Source organism: Asterias rubens, chromosome 1 (genome assembly GCF_902459465.1).
Source record: "Asterias rubens chromosome 1, eAstRub1.3, whole genome shotgun sequence".
NCBI lineage: Eukaryota > Metazoa > Echinodermata > Asteroidea > Forcipulatida > Asteriidae > Asterias > Asterias rubens.
The window spans coordinates 26,976,681-26,999,277 of NC_047062.1; the positions used below are offsets into that span (position 1 = coordinate 26,976,681).

At 37.8% G+C, this 22,597-nt stretch overlaps 1 protein-coding gene across 1 annotated transcript; it reads left to right on the forward strand.

Annotated features, from left to right (window-relative positions):
* The first annotated feature begins 633 nt into the window (after window positions 1-633).
* On the forward strand, window positions 634-20,652 carry LOC117298512. Its single transcript, XM_033781845.1, has 8 exons — window positions 634-1,035; window positions 8,999-9,240; window positions 9,485-9,533; window positions 13,119-13,221; window positions 16,165-16,340; window positions 16,908-17,077; window positions 17,625-17,776; window positions 18,400-20,652. The coding sequence occupies exons 1-8, from the start codon at window positions 783-785 to the stop codon at window positions 18,518-18,520; spliced, it is 1,266 nt and encodes a 421-aa protein (XP_033637736.1). The 5' UTR covers window positions 634-782; the 3' UTR covers window positions 18,521-20,652.
* The last annotated feature ends 1,945 nt before the right edge of the window (window positions 20,653-22,597 follow it).

Sequence of the window (22,597 nt, forward strand, 5' to 3'; positions counted from 1 at the left end):
GCGCAATTCAACAACGATTACGATGAAACTCGGCGTGCCTTTCCCAAAAAGTAAACAAGACTTAACAGAGCACATTTAAAAAATATTGTCAGAGCAACTGCACTTTTCTTTGGTAGCCCAGCAACTTGACTAGTTCAAGTGTTTTTGTTCCAAACATGTAAACTTATCACGCATTATCTAAGTCTGTCAACATTTTATTTGAGCAGTTTGGTTATCTACTCAGACCCCACAAAAATGTGGAGTGCCTCGCGTCGATCAATGCATCATCATTCACCACGAAAAGACTTTGCTCGCCCAATAATACAAAGTTACGTGAGTTACAAAGGGATAGGACAAAAGGAATGCAATCGGGACGCAAGTAAGTTAGAATGAGCACAAGGCCAATAATACGAGCTGAATCCTGTCATTCTGGTGGTCATGGAACGTGCCTAGGCTACCTCGAATGCGCATGCCCGGGCCCAGGCGCCCCAGGTGAAAAACTACTGTCTAATTAAACTCCCTTAAATACCCACGAGGTGCCTGGAAAAGTCCCGTTCAAGGTTGGGCTATTTTTCCCCATTTGGACCCAGCTTTGTGTTTTTCCCCCGAAAAATAGTGGTAGTGGATATTTCCTGCTGGTGGTATAAAACAGGAGTGATTTTATGCATTTCGGCACTAGCATCATTCTGCACTCTTCTAACCAGGTTCCCCTCTTCTAGTCAGAGCTTAAATCAGTCTTTCAATCAGTTACCACCTCAGTATATAGAGCAAATTTAAACAGACGCAAGTCACATTGAGTAAGTATGGCATCCCAGCGCAAGTTCACGACTATGGATGCAAATGCTAACCTAGTGTCTCCAGGGAACGGGCACAAGGCGACAAGTCAGTACTGCAGCAACGGTAGCAGTCTCATCAATGGTTCTGAATCTCCTCATCCATCCCAAGATAGTGCATCATCAGCGGGTACAGTCAGGGTGTCAATGGGCTCCCTGGCCCGTGTCATGACCTGCATCTTAGCTGGGGCCATCTTCGGGCTGTCCATGGAAAAGGGACGGGGTGAGCGCAACTCAATAACAAACTCTGTCTCTCCCTCTTTATCTCAAACGTCGTTTCACTAATACATATTGATTTAACAATTATATATAACTTCATTGTGCTGTTTAATTGAAACTTTCTTTGTGATTGTATAATATATTAATTTGTTCTTGGGAAAATGCTACAACAGATCATTTCCACATTGTAATTACCGTTAAAACGTTTAATGCACTGCTGCACATGCGTTTACGTTTTCAACTTTAAAAACCCACAGTTTTTCTTGCCGACATTCGAAATATCGAGCTGTTATACCTCCATTTATTGACACAGCCGACAGGTTACTGAATGTTGTTTTCTATGGGCGAGACGGGTGTTCTAGGGATGGGACGGGTGTTCTAGGGATGGGACGGGTGTTCTAGGGATGTGACGGGTGTTCAAAGGATGGGACGGGTGTTCTAGGGATGTGACGGGTGTTCAAAGGATGGGACGGGTGTTCTAGGGATGGGACGGGTGTTCTAGGGATGGGACGGGTGTTCTAGGGATGGGACGGGTGTTCTAGGGATGGGACGGGTGTTCTAGGGATGTGACGGGTGTTCAAAGGATGGGACGGGTGTTCTAGGGATGGGACGGGTGTTCTAGGGATGGGACGGGTGTTCTAGGGATGGGACGGGTGTATGTAGCGCCCCTCTGACATTTGTTTCCAATCCATGCGTGATTTGTGTTCAATACATCAACGTACGAAAGTATGGCTATGATGGTCAATTGGATTACTAAAAAGCCATCGCGGTCACGGTCAAACTATATAGGCCTACATCCATTCAAACAGAATGAACTGTGAAGATCCACTGTTATAAATTTCTCTTTGGACTGGTTGATTGTCATTGCCAATGTCCTTGCCTACGGTACAATCAATATGTTGACGCATTACCAAGGTGTGCGTTTCATTCACTGTAGTATAAATTTGTAGATTTCACTCACAGGCCAATGGTGAAATAATCCAATGCATTGTGTTCGACAAAAAAAATGCTAAAAAAATAAAACCGCCATGAAATTGCAGTCTTTTTGTTGGTTTCAATACGCAAAGACTAATCACAAAGTCCCGCATATTATAACCGTGTGTCAATCGTCTTTTGGGGGTTAAATCACATAAGCCTAGTTATACACTAATTTAATATGAAACGTTCACAAGTTTTGGCCCGGTTGCATATTGCACATAAAGCCCTTTTGAAGTAAGCGATTTATAAATGAACCCAGTTTTCAATATTCAACTGTTTTAGAGACTGCAGTACAAATTTATCTATAAACTTAAGCATAAGCAAATTAAAACGATTCCGAGGAAATTGTTGTGGGCCGGAAGAAAATGTCCGGTTGTAATTTTCTTCGGTTTCTATAGTGTAGAACTATCGTTTTTGCCGAATTATCGTTTTTGGTTGAACTTGAAAGCAACGCACTTCCCGTATTTTTTTTTGCGCGTTTTAAATGAAACCCAAGGGCCGAATAAAACTGATGTGTGTGCATCCCCAAAGAAGTTATATACACAAAAGGTATAGGCCTAACGTTGTGGTTTCTTGTGTGCACGATTGTTGACTGCCACCTCAAATACAGCTGTCGCGTTTGCATGACGCGATAGATCAACATTTCCCTTGAACAGTATATACAAAGTAAGAGATTGTGCCACACTTTGCTTGCATCCCCTATAAGTAATTAAAATTGAGACGTATTCATTAAAAAAAACAGCATTTGCTTTTTCTAGGCTTTTGTTTACATCTTTATACATACATCTGTGACAAGATATAAGCAAAAGCCTAGAAAAACAATTGCTATTTTTTATGAGTACGACCCATCTGTTAAATTTCCTGCGAAACAATGATTCATAGAAATGTATGATGAAGTATGGAGACACTTTTCCTTCTTGACAATGCCTCAATGAATATCTGACAATGCCAAGCAAGTTAGTCATAGCAAGGAGGGTGTAGTTTCACTTTTGTTTGCCTGTTCGAGGTTGCCCCTTAGAAATCAAGCCCCTTTCCCCATCCACGGGAGGAAGTTTTCCCCCTTGTGCTTTAGTGAGCAAGAATAGCGGGGAGTGTTCTCCGGATGTGTACCAGGAATCCACAGAAGGTTACACAGCTTACTAAGCTGCTGCATTGTTATGTTAAAATTATAGCGAATTCTTTCTCAATCGTGATGGTCATTCACCCGCAATGTTGTGGAAGATCGCTAGCAAATTGTTCGAATGGGTATCAGTGGTTCCCGAAACACTTGGCAGGCGACATCGGATCGGCAATTCGTTACGCATCCGGGACAAAACCTGAATATTGTAACTATCTATAACTTTGATAATTAAGAAATGCAATCTGCTAAGCAGCTGGAGCAAGGTAGCCTATAATATTTGTACAGGGGCGAGCTGGCTTTGATTAAATAATGATTTTGTCTTTTGAGTTTGATTCTTATTTATAGCTTATAGAGCAAGGATTGCATCCGCACGAATAAGTCGCTTTGCGGAAACACAATTCAGTGATTGTGAAATATTGTGCTCTAGGCGACATCGTTAATTTATGGTTGAAGAAGAAATCCGTCATATTGCTTTTGTTTGGTTTGTTGTGGATTGAGACAAAAATACTTCGACGGTGAGATTCAGCCGGCGGGTATTGGGCACTGACTGTTTCATACCGTCAGCGAAAATAAAATTGCGTAATCCGTCGTCAGCGTCACTGCGGCCGCAACGTCCTTGCAAATCCATTCCATGCAAAAATAAAATTGCGTAATCCGTCGTCAGCGTCACTGCGGCCGCAACGTTCTTGCAAATCCATTCCATGCAAATGTTCCAGTTAAATTTAATTCTGCGAAGTGCGCCCGTAAGATCTTCTATTATAGCTGCCATTATCTCTGTTTACTTTAACCCATCTCTCGCAAGGCCGCAGAAGTTTTCAAGGTTCAATTTCGACAATCCGCACCCAAGGTTGACCCTCCTACGCCCGGTCGATTCACGAACGGATCGACCGTCTGAGAGCACCCCTTGTAAATGCCCAGGTACCGCATCAGCAGTGAAGCTGCTTATTTCTACCTCCATACTTAAAGGGACACACCGGCTGAATTTGGCTATTTGGGCTACAAAATGGACTATTCCAAGACTGACTTCAAAGTATGCCAGGATTGGAGAAGAACAGTCCATAAAAAAAAATCATCAAATTTAGCCGTTTTTGAGCGAAGGCCAAGTCACAATCGGGCTTCCTATAATTATTTCCCTCAACTGTCACTGCAAGTAACATTTAAAGACAGTGCACACTATTGGTAATTGTTAAAGACCAGTCTTCACACTTAGTGTATCTCAACATATGCATAAAATAACAAACCTGTGAAAATTTGAGCTTGATTGGTCGTCGGAGTTGCGAGATAACTATGAAAGAAAAAACACCCTTGTCATACGAAGTTGTGTGCTTTCAGATGGTTGATTTTGAGACCTCAAATTCTAAACTTGAGGTCTCGAAATCATAATTGTGAAAAAGTATCTCTTTCTCGAAAACTACGTCACCTCAGAGGGAGCCGTTTCTCACAGTGTATGTTTTCTCGGTCAAATTCTGCAAATGAGCAGTCAATTTCATTTTCATGCGTTCAAATTAAAGCTGTTTTGCCTCTCCAGTTGTTACTGCGTTTCAAATTCAGAATTCGGCCATTCAGTTTCGTTTTGGATCGAGTCAAATTCCTTTAGCACTCTGTTCAATTTAGCGTAGCGTCATTGTTTTTGTGTGACGCACACGCCTCAAGAAGCGTCTGTGAATTTGAATGCTGCTTTGATGAACTGTTATTTTGTTAATTCGAATGACGCAACATTACATTTGACTAATCCCAAAACGAAATCGAATGACCCTTTTGAGTAGCATTCGATTTTGCGCGAAATAGAATAGCTTGGTGGTTAAATTGGCTGCTCATTTTCCGAAATTGACCGAGAAAACCTATATTATACCATCAACCTCTCCCCATTACTCGTTACCAAGTGAGGTTTTATGCTGATAATTATTTTCTGTAACTGCCAACCAATAGTTTCCACTGCTTTAACTATGATCCCCATTTCGCTTAAGTGGTATATTGTACATACAATGTAGCCTCAGTATTGGGTTATAATGAAATAAATGCCAGGAAATGAATAAAGTAGTTGCTACAAAGCACCGGTAAATTTCAACAAAACATATCCCAATAAAAATTCGTGTTAATCATTAAACGACACTGGGCACCTTTTTATGGTAATTGTCAAAGACCAATCTTCTTACTTGGTGTATCTCAACATATGCATAAAACAACAAACCTGTAATAATTTAAGCTCAGTGGGTCGTCGAAGTTGCGAGATATCAATGAAAGAAAGGCACCATTGTCACACGAAGTTGTGTGCTTTCAGAAGCTTGATTTTGGGACCTCAAAATCTAACTCTGAGGTGTCGAAATCAAATTCAAATATTTTAGTCGAAAACTACGTTACTTCAGAGGGAGCTGTTTCTCACAATGTTTTATATTATCAACAACTCTCCATTGCTTGTTATCAAGTATTTTTTATGCTAACAATTATTTTGAGTAAATGTCCATGTGCCTTTAAAGACCGTGGACACTATTGGTAATTGTTAAAGACTAGGCTTGACAGTTGGTGTATCTCAACATATGCATAAAATAACAAACCTGTGATAATTTGAGCTCAATCGGTCATCGAACTTGCGAGATAATAATGAAAGAAGAAAACACCCTTGCCACACGAAGTTGTGTGCGTTTAGATGGTTGATTTCGAGACATCAAGTTCTTAATCTGAGGTCTCGAAATCAAATTCGTGGAAAATTACTTCTTTCTCGAATACTGTGGCACTTCAGAGGGAGCCGTTTCTCATAATGTTTTATACCATCAACCTCTCCCCATTACTCGTCACCAAGAAAGGTTTTATACTCATAATTATTTTGAGTAATTACCAATAGTGTCCACTGCCTTTAAGAGAAACCGAACAGCCATTGCACTGCAGCTACAATCTTTGTTGAAATTCACTGTCGTGCTCGCTGAACCCGTAGGAAAAGATTGAGTATATTATACAAACATTGACTTTGAGTGCTATGGTTAAAACTATGACTCCCGAGGTGATCCCCGGAGCGTTAAATTTTCCCTCGGCTTCGTCTCAGGAAAATAGAACGCTCCGGGGATCGCCGAGGGAAAATAGAACGCTCCAGGGATCACCTCGGGAGTCAGAGTTTTCACCATTGCACAAGTAAAGGCAGTCAATCTTTGTTTTATAACACCCGAAACATTTTGTACTACTGAATGCTACCATCCACGGACGACGCGAATACAGATTAACATTGCTGCATGTAGTGTCACGTAATCCGAAATGCTTACAGACTATTAATTTATCATCCCCGTATCACGCAACGGACGTCTGGGTACTGCACGCCGTGTGATATAGTCTTCGGACTAGCGCACGGCTAACCGATGCACTATCACACGGCCGTCGTCTAGTAAAACTACGACATATCATGTGACGCGCTCTAAACCAATGAAAAGGCAGAATATTGGTAAGGGGTGTTATAACAATTTATACCCTTGCCTCGCTTTACTATAAGTTTTCTCGGTCAATTTTGGCAAATGTGCAGCCAATTTAACCACCAGAATATTCTATTTCGCGCGAAATCGAATGCTACTGAAAAGGGTCATTCGATTTCGTTTTATGATTAGTCAAATGTAATGTTGCGTCATTCGATTTAATAAAATAATCATTCAATTTAGCGATTTATCAAAACAGTATTCAAATTCGCAGACGCTTATTGAGGCGTGTTGTGTGTGTTTCACGAAAAAGAATGACGATACGCTTAGTTGAACAGCGTGCTAAAGGAACTGGCTCGACTCAAACGAAATTGAATGGCCGAATTCTGAATTTGAAACGCAGTAACAACTGCAGAGGTAAAACAGCTTTAAAGCCATTGGACACTTTCGGAACAGAAACAAAATTAAAAAGTTCACAGATTTACAAATAACTTACAGGGTTTACAGAAGGTAATGGTGAAAGACTGGCGAAACATGCGGAAACAAGGGTGGACTGGGTTACCCCGCTATTTTCTCCCGAGTCCGACCAATTATTGAGCTTAAATTTTCACAGGTTTGTCGTTTTATAGAAATTGCATGATACATGAAGTGTATGTGGGCCCGGGACAATGAAGTGTATGTGGGCCCGGGACAATACTGTTTACCAAATGTGTCCAATCGCTTTAATCCGAACGCAACAAAAAAAATGAAATTGATTGCGAATTTGCTGAATTTGACCGAGAAAACCTATATTTAGGCCTACGTTGAATGGCTGCGTCTTAATATTATTTGGACCACGGGGCACGGGCCTCCTGTTTGGACCAACTAAATTATTGTAAAGCGTGGTCGATGCCATAGCCGTTCCCGCATCTCTTTATAGGCCTATACTCTAGATTGGATAAAAGGCTTCGTTTTCCCATTGGTACCATGAGGTACAGATTGAAGCAAAAGGTGAGACAGCCACGTGCTTCGGATAACCTGGTTCAAAGAACTTGCACATTTTAAAATTCAATGTCACACCAGCCCAATATACATTGGTGTACAATAAAGCCTATAGCAGGATTACTCGCTATAAATAGGGCATTATGCGCAATCTAGATGCGTGTAAAACACATAACCCGCTGGGGATCACCCAAAATAGAGCTACAATGCATTTGAGATGCCCTAATGCTTCTACTATAGAAGTCCGCCGCTAACAACTCAACACCTGCGTTTACACGCACGTGGGTCTCTATGGTCAACACCGTCATTGATTTTATCTCAAGGGTTTTACAACACCCAAACGCCTGATAAAGGGCGGGGAGACTGCAGCGGCAAAGTCCAAAGTAGTTTTCTTTTCGTCGGGAATTGAAACGACCGAGCATCCCAGATCGGCACGTGCGCCTCAGCAACACAGTTCATCCCGCGAAATGGTTGGCTGTGGCGCACGTGTATTTGGGTGTTGGGTTGAACACTCTCAGTGTGATTGGCGATTTGTACCGCAGTGTAAGGCCAAGGCCAAGATTATAGTGTGCCGCAGACCTACCATGGTGCTGACACATTGGTTGCAGAACGCTGGTGGAAGATTATACAAGTTGAATAGAAAGAGCTTTGTGAATTTCGTGGCAGTTCTATATAGTGCCCCCACCCATACAAAAAATACAAGGAAAAATTGATAGGATATTTCTTGTGTTTAATGTAGACTCGTAATAGCAAAGCAAAGCAAATTCCTATAATAATTGGCATACAATAGACTCTTAGATTGCTATAATTGGTTCTGGAGGAGTGAGTTAGTAAAGTTACAATCCTGTTTCTTTTCTTCTTCAAACGTATGCACACATCATGTCCGATTTCATCCAAAAGAAGTCTCTTTTTAAAGGCAGTGGACACTATTGGTAATTGTCAAAGACTGGCTTTCATAGTTGGTGTATCTCAACATATACATAAAATAACAAACCTGTGAAAATTTGAGCTCAATCGGTCATCGAACTTGCGAGATATGAATGAAAGAAAAAAACACCCTTGTCACACGAAGGTGTGTGCGTTTAGATGGTTGATTTCGAGACCTCAAGTTCTAAATCTGAGGTCTCGAAATCAAATTCGTGGAAAATTACTTCTTTCTCGGAAACTATGACACTTCAGAAGGTGCCGTTTCTCACAATGTTTTATACCATCAACCTCTCCCTATTACTTGTCACCAAGAAAGGTTTTATGCTAATTATTATTTTGAGTAATTACCAGTAGTGTCCACTGCCTTTAATATGACGAAAAGCGGTTTATGTTCAAACGTTTTTTTGTGCACGTTTGGCTGCTTCCTGCTTTAGGCTATAAATGACGGCCATCGAATGATACTCGACTTTCATCCCTGCATTTTTAACTTACTTCATTTACTTTTCACGGCACCAAAATGATTATAAAACTGTGTATTATTTTGTGTTTTACCCAACATGAAGTATTCGAACCAGAGCTGATTCGTAGGCAGATGGATTTCAGCTGTTTGATTATGCTCAAGATGTTCCTTGCAGCAGTCGCTGTGGTTCTAGTGTCTATGACAGCCTTATCGGTCATATCTTTGACCAGGCAGAGATTCCACATTGCAAGGGATAACTTCATCTGCCGCCTCAGTGCTAAGGGTGTGTCAGCTTCAGCCATAGGCGGAACCCTTCTTGGTGTCGGGATGACTTTTGCTGGCGCAGTAAGTTCAACTGGTTGTTGGGGAATGTATATCATTGTGAATTAGGGCCGCAAGGAGAAGGGAGTTTGGGAATGGATGAAGGAGATAATGGGAAACATCGTCTGGAAACTTAACGTGAGATTGGGTTATATAGGGTGATTATATAGAGGAGAAAAGGGATGAGGACGGGCAATGAGGGGTTCAAGGGGGAAACTGGTAAAGTTATCCATGCAATTTCAAATGATGCTTTTAATTACATTTCCAGTGTCCGGGTGCAGTGCTGGTGCAGATTGGGGCAGGCGTGTGTAATGCATGTAAGTATAGTAAAAACACAACAAAAATGAGCTGAAATAAAAAAAACTTTTTATTTAGGGGTGGATCCACACTCTCATTTGGTAGGGACAAGGAGAGGGTTTTATGGAAGTGGAAGGGGGGGGGGGGTGGGTTTGAGTAGGGGATAACTTTGAGGGGGTTCACTGTCTTCATACAACTAAGTTGCAATCACACAGCAGATTATCACACAGTTCCTCACTTATCAAAAGGTGACATTATCTTCAGTTTAGTCCTTATTAATTGGCATAGAAACAGTCAATACACAACATAACAAACGTTAACCTGTGGTGCACCCATACACAAAACATGACTATAATAATTATTGGCAAAAGTTAATTTTCTGGTTGAGAACCCAGAGGAGATTAAGTTTGGTTATTATTTTTTGTTTGGGGTGTGGCAAAGTGCAATGACCTTTAGAATTGGCACAACAAAATACCTTCATGGTAGAAGTTGGCACAGAACCATGTTTTTCAGGGGTTGGGTTGGGAAATGGGTGTTGTGGGTGGATTACTAAGTTTTCTCCAATACCAAAGGCCTTGATACAGGTTATATCTGCCTGCTAATCTAACAACCAATAGTGAGATAAACTCCATATTTTAAAGGATTTGGGTACTTTTTCAAAATGTCCATAGATTTACATTCAACTTACAGGGTTTAAAGATAATGATAGTGGAAAGCTTCCCTTCAAATATTACTTGAGGTGCTGTAGTTTTTGAGAAACGAGTAAAACAATGTCATGAAAATACGTTTGTAAATAATTAAAATAATTTTCGTCTCATGAGACGAAAAATTATTTTCATTACATTATTTTACTCATTTCCCCAAAACTACAGCACCTCAGCATGTAATATTTTCAGGGAAGCTTTCTACTATCAATATCTTCAAACTGTGTAAGTTTAGTGTACATCTGTGGACATTGTGTTTTTTGTCCTACAAAAGTTACATAGATCCTTTAAGACAACCTGCTCCTTATCTGACATAAATTGAGCATTGCTAGATTCCACTTGAATGATTTGGAATCTAACAATGCCCAAAGCATTAATATGAAATACAAAAACATTTGTGGAACATTTTTGCCTTTCCTGACACCTAAACTAAAGGCTGATTTGTTGTGTATAATTGTTAATTAAACATCAATGTTTGTAACAGTGGCTTTGTTGTGCCTTTGAATTATTCAAACTAGATTTTAGACCCTGAACCAAACTTGTGTAATCCTGCTGGCCCTGACCCTTAGCTAACATCTGTTTCTATGCCACCAATGCATGTTGGAATATTAGACAGATTGTCTATGCAAACTAGAGAAGAAAACCAGTTTTAGGCCCGGTTTGATGAAAATGGAGCAGGAGTGGACTGGGAGTTGGTAGTTACCCCCTTCATATGCTGGTTTGGAAAAATTGGGGGGAGTTGTCGGTATTTTAGTTTGTTTAGGATGAATATTTTGCAGTACTTGAGGTACTAGAATTAAATATAGGTTTTCTCGGCCAATTTAACCACCAAGCTATTCTATTTCGCGCGAAATTGAATGTTACTAAAAAGGGTCATTCGATTTCGTTTTATGATTAGTCAAATGTAATGTTGCGTCGTTCGATTTAACAAAATAATCATTCAATTTAACAATTCATCAAAGCAGCATTCAAATTCGCAGACGCTTCTTGAGTGCTATAAAGGAATTTGACTCGACTCAAAACGAAATTGAATGGCTGAATTCTGAATTTGAAACGCAGTAACAACTGGAAAGGCAAAACAGCTTTAATTCAAACGCGTAAAAATGAAATTGACTGCTCATTTGGCGAATTTGACCGAGAAAACCTATATTATACAGGTGAATTGGCATTCAAAACTTCAACGTTCCCTGATCATGCACAGGCTATATGTTTATTTGTTGTTCAAAGGGTTCATCCGTCAATTGCTTGTACTTTGAGAAATTGCTGAATAAACAATAATAACTAGCTTTCAAGCAGTGTGTGGGACCTTGGCATTAAAAGTCTAAAATTGTCACTAATGCAGATTTGTTTCACTAATATGTGACTGGAATAAATTAGTTTGTTGTTAAATAGCTTAATGTATACAAATTGTTGAGGCAATCTGCCTCTTTTATTACTAAACAAACAAAACAGCATGCACCAAAAGTAGGGTTACCATAGAAACAAATGACCCACAAGAAATCTTTATTAGCAAAGTTAATATTGAGGTCATGTTGTAGGGGCCTAGGTATGTCCCATTGCACAAGAGCCCATTGAACTCAGAATACCCACAATAATTTGTATGTTACAAAGCTATCAGACCTGATTGCAACTATACATGGTTAACAAAATTGTTTTTTTGTCCTTCATTATGCTGTGCCTAACCAGAGCGTGAATGGATCAAGTTGATGGTCTGTCATTGAACTGTGCCAATAATAGGCCACTCTCCACGCATCATGCTCCTAAGGAATCTACCTCAAATAATTCAGTCAGTGCGTTGAGTCAAGGTCTCTGCTATATTGTCTGAGGTTAGGATTTGGGGTGGGTTTGAAAAAGAAAGACTTTTTTTATCCAAAATGTGGACCAAAAGTCCTCATAGTCCAAGTCCAGTAAGGAAGGTTTAGCCTGAGATGGATAAATGTAGCACTAGTTGAAAAGTAAACATAGGACTAATAATATCAACAAATAAAATGTCAGCTGAACGTGGACCTGGGGTGGATTTCACAAAGGTAGTCCTAACTTAGGACTAGTCCTAGGCATTGCTAAGAGATAGGACTGTTCCTAAGTTAGGACCAGTAACTCATCCTAACTTAGGACTGGTCCTATCTCTTAGCATTGCCTAGGACTAGTCCTAATAGGACTAACATCAGCGACACAGATTATCAAAGTAGCACAGCATAAAAAGGGGAGTTTTAGATTTGCCAACACCCAATCCCATTGGATTATATTCATGACATGCAGTACTAAAAACAGAAATAGACAAAAAGAAAATCGGTTTTACAATGAAAAACTACATTTCCCCCTTTCAAATTGTTCATGTTAATAAATCTTATGCAGTCATGCCCAACTTTACAAAGCCCCAACTGGTGAATATGATAGGGTTTGAGGTTTGTAATTGGTTGTCTGGCCTTGACTGATGAATGAGCTAGAGTATAAAAGCTTATTGAACTTGGATGCCCAGGGCGTCAAGTCATAAATTACCATTGAGGTGCTAGGGGCATTTTCAAGACAATGAGTAGATAAACACAACCCTGAAAAGCAAGAACAAAAACCAACTGTTCAAAGCCAACCATAACACTCTATTTTGACTGCATTATTTTCTTCTGGTTAAGTGTTAAGTACTTAGTGCTGTCATTCTAAATTCAGCTGTAAAGGGTTTTGTGCACTTTTTGGTTACCACCCCAAACATCAATTGTAAAAAGAACTGCTAATATTGGTAACCGTGGAGTCAAATTGTGACCCATAAAAAGAACACAAGCAAAGTATTCATTGTATACTCCCATTATAGAAGCAGCAATTTGAAAGCTGTCCCAAAACACAGCCTTTTGCACCCATACAAATGACTCACTTTAAAATACAATTCTTGTGATTATTATTTTGCAGTTTACACCTTGGTTGGTAGCATAATAGGAGCAATGCTCTACGGAGTGACAGAGAGAACAGTGTCAAGATGGACACGGCCAAATAATCCGCCACAGAAAGTCCGGTAATAACCCCTTTTTTTTGTAACAGATCACATAATCACTCTTTGAAGTGAATTATATGAGATCAGTAATTATGGAGATAAAGAAATCAAAATAAGTAGATTCAATCTTAAACCTCACTGGCAATACATTTCTTACCAGTAGCCTACCAAGCCTCTGGGAAATATTTGTGTCTGAAAGATTTTGGTAAAGTTGAGAAGATTGCTTTTGTCTTAAAAAATATCCACACCAATCACAACTGCTGTATTTCAAGTTGAAATGTTTCTCTGGAGGATTGATACTGTGGTAATAATATCATCGGTGTGAGGTTTCAGATTAAAACTAAATCTAATCCAGACCTGTTATTTTTTATCTAATAATGTTCATTGTCTTTAACTTTTCTATTTGTAGCATTAACTCTATCTCACAAAAAGAAAGCAACTGAAGCAAATATCTCAAAGTTCAAGTTACCCATGTTTCTAAATATCAACATTGACTTACCATATGATTATGAAATTAACTGCCTGTGAACCCATTGACTTTTCAGCTTCACTAATTTAATTTATTTTCCACTTGTAATTTAATTGTCCCTTTTTGTCTTATATGTTCTTCCGTATTACAATAGTGTTGAAGTTTATCAAGTGAATAAAAGGTCATCATGAACTGTGTGATGTTAATAATAACTCACCACCAATATGTAAAAACATTTTGTCTTTGAATTAAAGATTTAGAAATCGGGACCAAGAGGCAAAAAATAATTTTAATATGAACATATTTTGTATCCAGACAGAAAGGTCTGTTTGGTGAAACAAGGAATAAACCATTTTCTTTAGAATATAGAGAAGATTGGACTTACTCTGAAAAAGAAAAGAAAAGGTAATGACGAGATGTTCTTTCAAACCAAAAACTTGATGGAAAATTTGTGCAGCACTTTCTCTTCTTGGCATGTTACCAAGTACAAATGAACCTGATCTTAAACTGCACATGTTGTGTAAGTCTTCAATGGGATTTTGTGCATGGTTGAGCTTATTTCAATTGCAACAATATCCTCACTTTCAGAGGGAACTTTTTCTTAAAGGATGGTACTAGCTAGTATGAACTTTACAACAAGTCAGCATTCAGGTTGAAATGAATGATATTACTACAACTAAGTACTTTGTCTTCGAGCCATCAAACATGCATTATGTTTGTAGCGTTTTCTTTTCATATGGCTTGGCCAGTGTGCTTATACATTGAAGAGGGACATTCTAACTGCAACACACTTCACAAACGCGTAGAAACATATGTCCTTAGTTTCACACGATTTAACAGCAAGGATACAAGCAAAATGTCAAGGTATGATGACTTGAATAGTAAGGACTTTAGCCGATGGTTTTTATTAATACTCTTGCTTTGACTCTTCACAAACTGATTGGAATTGCTTTCTTTGTCGGTCGTACACAAATGCCAGTTCAAATGGCAAGGGCAGGTCATGGTGTTATTGTGCAACCGTTTTCTTTTATTTATTAATTATTTTGTTTATTTATATTTTGATGTATTTTAAGTGAACATTTTTATTTGTTTTTTGTCCATGATGGTTCAGTATCATGTTAATTTTTTTTCACATAGAAATAATAAAATGCATTTAAAAAAATACTTAAGTTCCAACACATGTTCAAAACACATAAAAAACAACACATACACAACAACTGAAGAAAACCATCTCATCCATGTTCACCAAGATTCGTGTATGTGTACTGTGACAAGACTACTTTTGATATGCGTTTAATTAATTGGTTATAATACTATGTTTTTTTTGTTTACTCAGATAATTGTTTTTATTGTGATTTTCTATTTAATTGAGAAAAAAATATCGCCACAGTTAACTATGGAAAAATTATCTAAATTCTTAAGAAAATTAAGGAATGATTGAATTATGGGGCTTGGTTGTTATTCTGGTACAAGTGATTTACCAGTCCCTATTCATCAAATCGTCCATGCATAACTATTTGAACTCACTCAATTTTGAAATCAATTAATTTGCAAAAGTGAAGGGCCCATGGAATCTATGGCACAACAATCACTAGTATTGGTTGTGTTAAGGGTTGAAAACTATTTCGGTAAATTGCACAGCATGACAAGAAAGAGCCATAAATTATGTGGATTTTGTTTTAAATATATGAATGTTATATTTAATACAAGATAACAAACAAACAGGGAGCACTGGCTAAGCAAAAAGAAATTCATACTTAGGGTTAGGAGGGTTACAAGGCATACAGTCATGTAGAATTAAGAAAGTTTCACAGTGTTTCCCTTTAAAGACAAAAATCATTTTAATATACAAAACAAACCAAAAATTAAAAACAGACAACAGTTCACAGTCCTGTAGATACAAATTCCTAATTCTACATCCATGGCACTTTTCCCCTTTTTAGCCAATTTATCTTTGTTTCCATGTTAGTTTAACGGTTTCCCAAGACTAGACCTCATAATTCATTAAGGTACCACAAATGGGTCACTGTCAGTCACCCATATCAGAATCAAGTGCAATATTTCACAGTGTCACCACAGTTCATGTAAAAACTGCTCAGAATTTTAAAATGGTAACCTTTAAAACATTCAGACTTTACCATTTTGTCATCACAGGCACTCAATACATGCAGAATAAGTTTCTTTAAATGTTGATTGTGAGTAACACAAATAACATGAACCATAAGTACGGCACCATGACATGTTGGGTGCAAGCTTCAAGTTTAGGGAACTTAATTAAGTTTTGGGCATATTGGGTTAATCATTGTGTGTGTTCATGATTCACACCCCAAACCAGTACCCAACAAAATAATCACGTTTAAGACCTATTATATTTGAAGTAAGTTTTATTCTTTCCTGATTCATTAATTGGAGTATCTTTCTCTTCATGAACCTTCAAATACCACAAGTTGAAGGTATCTATGTCCTTCATATTTGATTCTTATCCTTTACTGCAGAATTGATGAGGTCATCGGACTCCCCTTCTGGATGGTTGCTCTCCCTCTTGGTGTCGTCATGGCATTAATTGTGTATCTCCTTGAAGTGATGGTACCCTGGAAAAATGAACTTTCTGCACCTAATAACAATGATGCTTCACTGGTAGCCTTACGATCATGGTTGCCATCAATCTCTGGTGAGAGCCAACATCTCTTCATTATGCAAAACAAATCATTTGGTTATGGTGTAATGTTTTAACAAATTCATTTTGCATTTTGGAGTCTAATTGATAAGACTGTGCATGCCACTGATAATGGCTAGGGTCCAACATGTAAAGGTTGTACTTCATACGCAGCTACAATGTATACAAAAAACATTAAGAATTGACAACATAAGTACCTCATGAAATTTACCTAAAGTACAAAACAAATTGTTAGAATTTACCTTTTCCAAAACCCAGTTTTCTTAGCCCTATAATCACTAAGAGCAGCTTGATTGTAAGGTATTCCAACCTTAACACAACATAAAGGCTTTTCAATTAAAATCTGAAAATGCTAAGAAATGGCGACAAACAACTGCTTTGTTGTATTAAATTGTCTGCATGCAGGTTTAAAATATGCATAGGTAAAATCAGTGATGAAGTTATGAAGGGGTCAGCAACCTTAGGTAATTCATGAAATAGAGATTAGGAAATTTGAATACTCACAAAGCCTCACATAAAATAAAAACTCAAATTTAACATAAAAATTATTGATTTATCTAGGGGCTCTTATTGGCAGCATGCAAATCCCTATTGTCCTAGCAATGGGACAGACTATGGGAGGGAGTGGAAGCTACTGCACTATGGCCGCTCAGTTCTTCCCGTCAGAAACCCTTGCCAGAATCTCTCCATATCTTCTGCGTACTAAGTATGGGTTCAACAACTGGTGGTCGGTAAGGAGTCTCAAAGACAAATTTTTTTTTTTTTACTACCACAAAATAATGCTGTAGCCAGTAGCCATTCATCTGTTTGATTTAACATTTTCCCCCTTTTGCCAAAAGTATCATATATATATGATAATTACATGTGGACTGTGTATATGCAGTCCACATGCACACATGATAACAAACTCTCTAGAACTATGCAACATCTTGCATAGCAATTGATCCTTTTTGTTTTGAGTGTGGACCTAGTTACTGTATCAAGCCACCACACTGAAACTGGCTACAAGTTTACCAAAAGTCCCATAGGAAGTGCATGGATAAAGTTTTCTTTGCGGAGGATTTATATAAGGACACACAAAAGTTCTGGCTTACTTTTCAAGATCTGAGCTATATTCATTAACACTAACAACCATGCTGTAATCAAATCATATCTAATATTCTATGAATAACATTTCACTACGATTTAGGTTTTTAAGCTGTAGCTTATTCATTCAGGTAACGTTTTATTACAAGCGGTTGAAACATTATAAATATTTGTGTAACCCCTTCATGACAGATTGCATATGGATGTGCTGCCATTATTGGAGCCATATTCTCTGCTTCAATGTCTGGGTCACTTGGCACCACACTGGGGGTGCCTGCTCACCATGCCTTTGTGGGGGGCATTGTCATGGTCTATGGGTCTCGCCTAGCCGGAGGGTGCACAAGGTTAGTTTTTCTTTGGCTTTTTCTCCCCTTTCTATTGCATTAAAGGATTTACTCACCTTTTACTGCTTGTTATGCTAGATTTATCAAAAATTAGATGTTTTGGCCCGCTGAACCGTAATGTCCCACACTGGATAGATTTCATACCATGTGTCAAAAAGTCTCAGAAGCACATGTTTGTGAAACCCTTTACTGTGGGAGTAATTGGCACAGGTCACTCAGCAAGTCAACTAACAATGTATGCATAGAGTTTGAGTATGGGTTTATATATAAGTGTGCACTTGGAAAAATGCAACCATTGCAGAAATTGACTTAACTGAAATGACAAATTTGTTCAATAGCATCTTTAAGCTAATAAGTTTAACAAGTTTTGACAGGAAAAAAAAAAGTAAATGTAAACGAGCAAAATACATTTTCAAAAAAGGTTGAACTTCTTGTTTTGCCTTGTGATCAGAATTCCATACAAAATACAATGTTGTGCGCATTGTTGGTGATCACTTACTGTAGGCAGTTTAGAAAGTTTTTATTTTTGTGTGTGCTGATGGTTGCCTCCCAAATATTTTGTACATGGCTGCATGGATCATAGTAGGATTGTAACATTAAGAATCTGTGTTGTTTTCTTGCAGTGGTCATGGGATGTCTGGTATGGGTACGCTTTGCCTCTTCTCCTTTGTAGCTGTTCCAGCTATGTTTATTGGTGGCATTGGAACACTAGCCATGATCAAACTTACTGGACTGGTAAATTAAACACAATGAATCCATCGAAATAACAACCAATCCAAAGTAAAAGATACAAAACCTCCAATCAAAACCATATATATTTTTTTCTGCTTGTCTTGTGTATCAAATTTTGTTTATCCACATGATTTTTTAGTTCAATTTTATTTGCCCTTGTTTAGCAGTTTTATTGATAAATTAATTAATCGATTTTTGAGCAATATATACATGTACACAGAATATAAAATGACATAATCCACTTACACTATGCAAATTCCTTCCAAATTACAGCATAAACACTTTGATCAAGAGTAGGATTTAGAATTATTCAACAACTGACAAATTGACAGCTTCTGAGTCAGAGAGACTAACTTTGTTGAGCCAAGTAACAATAATAAAGGTGTAACCAAAGCTTGTTTCCAGGGGTGATCGATCTCACCACACCCCTGGTTCATTAGAAGGAGCCACATTCTAGCACATTTAAGCTCAAGTATGGCAACTCAGCTAAATGGCATAAAGACCCCTCTCAAACCTTCTTTGACCTTGTGGTATATCTAGCTGTAAACAGTTTAAGATCATGTTGTAAAAATATTAATCATTTAAAATGGATCCACCTAAAATACTTGCAAAATGACACGTAGGATACTAAGAGTCCTACAAGCGCCATACAAGAGCTCAAATGTTTTCAACAAGCATTCAGCAAAGTAGTCAACCCTTGGTGATCAGCGTTGTTTTTCAGTACATCTCGACCAGGGGTTTATAGAGACGAGAGGTATCGATGCAGTGCGCTGCCCGAGGTAATGAGGCTGGGTTTTACCATCTTCTGCTTTCAAAAATCAATGTCAAATAAATGTAACTAAATCAAGTAGTCTGGCCTCCATTTTGGTACTATGAAAAAAACATTGAAAGTACAGGGGAAAGACAATTCTTGACTTCAACACGACACAGGTGAATAGCAAAGAAACAGGCGACTATTTCATGGAGCTACTATAATATGTTGTCCATGTGTAAAGAACCGCAGATCCATAAGCTAACTAACTTCAGTACTAATCTATAATATACATGTCAACAAACGAGCCATAATTTTATAAAGACTTGTACACAATGTATAAACTTGCTGAGAACAAAACAAACTTGCTTAGCAGCAATACATGTACAGGTTATGTGAGCCAAACTTTCCTATGTGCAACACAAACAGGCAGTGAAAATAAATTACAGGTTATACTTAAGTCAATTCATTTGTCAAAACTACCCAAGTTTAATGTAAAATTTACTTTAATATGTAATTTTCAAGCTGTAACTTTTGTTAAGAATGTTTTGAAAGATTGTTGAAATTCAGTTTTGATCTCAGGAGGGTCTTTTTGAAAGGCAGTTTAATGATTTTGGACAATTCTAAGTGGAAGTCATTCCGGTGCGGTGCACTAAATTCAAAATTATTATGACTTGGAGTGAAATAAGTGATCAGGGACCAATTTTTGTATGATTACAGAATACTATTTTTGGTATAAATTTAATATTTGCCCAGCTGGCTGGAATTTCTAAAAAAGGATATTAAGGTACAAAAAGGAAAGAAAAGTATTGAATTAAGTAGAATAACACAATCATGAGTAGCAAGTAGTACTGTTTAGGTATGCAGATTTATTTGTAATAAAAAAATACAGTACAACGGAACCTGTTAACAAACCTACACATTAAATTGTGATGAGTAGTATCTGTAAAATACTGCCAAAATAGATCGTATGAATCACATGGTGGGGTGGGGAAGGGTGGATTGGTTATAAAAATACTGCATCACATTCCAAGCTTCTACCCCTCACAAAACACATTGAAACTAGTCTATGACAATTTACTATATTTAAATACTAGGCTGGTGCTTTTACTTTTGCTTTACAAATGTTGAATGTTTTATGCCTAGCAACTTATTAGGTTTGTTTTTGGCTGCCAAGATGTCTTGAACTAAAGGGCACTGTGGTTGTGATCATAGGGAGTCTTTGGCCAGACATTATCCTCTGAACTCTCACCCAGTTACTGCATACACACACTGCGATAATAATGACAGCACCCTTTAAACCTGGGTAATTGGGTGAGAGGGCCTCTATTGGTAATTACGAGAAATAATTGTTCGCATAAAAACTTACTTGGTAACAAGCAATGGAGAGCTGTTGATAGTATAAAACATTGTGAGAAACGTCTCCCCCTGAAGTAACTTAGTTTAGAGAAAGAAGAAATTTCCACTAAAATATTTGAATTTGATTTTTAGACCTCAGAATTAGATTTTTAGGTCCCGAAATCAAGCATCTGACAGCACACAACTTCGTGTGGCAAGGGTGTTTAAGTCTAATATCTCGCAACTTTGACAACCAACTGAGTTCAAATTTTCACAGGTTTGTTATTTTGTGCATATGTTGAGATACACCAATTGACTGAGAAGACTGGTCTTGACAATTACCAATGTCTGTCCAGTGCCTTTAAGTCATTGTTGTTTATTTTCGACACTTGTTTGACACAATATTTTTCTTCCATTTACATTTGAACAAGATAAATGCAGAATGGATTATGTTCATTTGTTATCAATAATTGACAGTTAAAAAAACAGATCATTTTACAGGTTAAAATTATCAAGTTTGTAAATTTTAATGTAACTTATAAATTATATCACTTAAAAAATACCCACAGATTACCATAGATGCTGCAAAATCTGCAGAGCAGATTACACATTTGAATTAGTTTGGTCAGTATATCATGTATCCTGGTTCAGATTAGACTACGTTCACGATGAGACTTCATGAAGAATGGATTTGTAGATCATTTATTACCATGAATTGATAGGAATGTACTTAACCAACTTCAAAAACCTATCTCAATTCTTAGCTGTAAAAACATGTAGTTTTGTATGATAAACGTATTAAAAAATTAACAATTTGGTTACTCAGTTATTATAATGTATTTATTCTGTATAGGGTAACAAAACTAATAGCATTACATTGGACTGTTATTTTCTTCCCAAACTATTCTGAAGTGAAATTGTATTCAGACTTTACAAGTTTATATTCATAGGTAGAAATGGGTTACTACATATCAATGTGTATCTAGTAGAATGAAGTAATGAAAGGAAATCTGGCCAAATGGTTGTGAGCAGAAATGTGCAAAGTTAAGTGTAAAGTTTGAGGTTTTTTATCCTGCCATTCACAAGTCATCACAGAAAATTTGAATTTTGCATGGAATAGAAAAAACAGTCTTTGGAGGAATTCCAGCAAATAAACAAATATAATTTTTCCTTTCTTTTCTTCTAATAAGCCATTTTTGTAATTGATATTCTGCTAGGGCTGTTGTACTTTGTTTGCCAAGCAGAAAGCTCCAAAACCTTGAGTCATTTTGTCCGTGATCGTACAATATTGTTCTCACAATTATTACGTTGTCAACTGATGTGTAATAATAATCCATCAGACAAAGAACACAAACACGTGAGGGACTTTTTTGGCTGTGGGATTATGTGTCTTTGCTGATTTAGAAACAATAAAATGAAAGATAATAATGACAGTAATTATTTCAAATCAGGGCAAGACGTGGATATGCTTGAGCCAAAATGGTACTTCAAAAGTCTCAGCTAAGAAAAATAAGCAGGGAACCAGTGACAAACAGTACACATGAAACTACAACCCCATTAATACCTCTTTGCCCCCCCCCCCACCACAGCCCCAGTGAGCCCCGTCAATGTTGGCTTTTATTGCGCGATCTGCGCTCCCATCAGAATTGAGCGCGGGGAGAGGGAGAGAATGTTTTAAGTCATGTCAGGAATGGTCGGGATTGTAGTTTGTGGTCGATAACCATTTGTTTGATAAGCAAAACGTTTTGGGATGTACATGTACATGAGACAGATTGGGTAACACACCCTGTGTATGCATCAATTCATAAACCATCTTTTTGGGGGAGCAACATTATTTTCTCAATTTGTTTTCTCTTCTCCTTGTGTGTTTTGAATTAGGGTAGTTAAGATCAAAATCATTATAGAAGTTTGCAGAATGTTTGCTGTTAGCTTGCTAGTTTGAAGTACCTGCAACACTGTACTCTTTTTACATGTTTTTGTATATATTTGAATAACTTTAT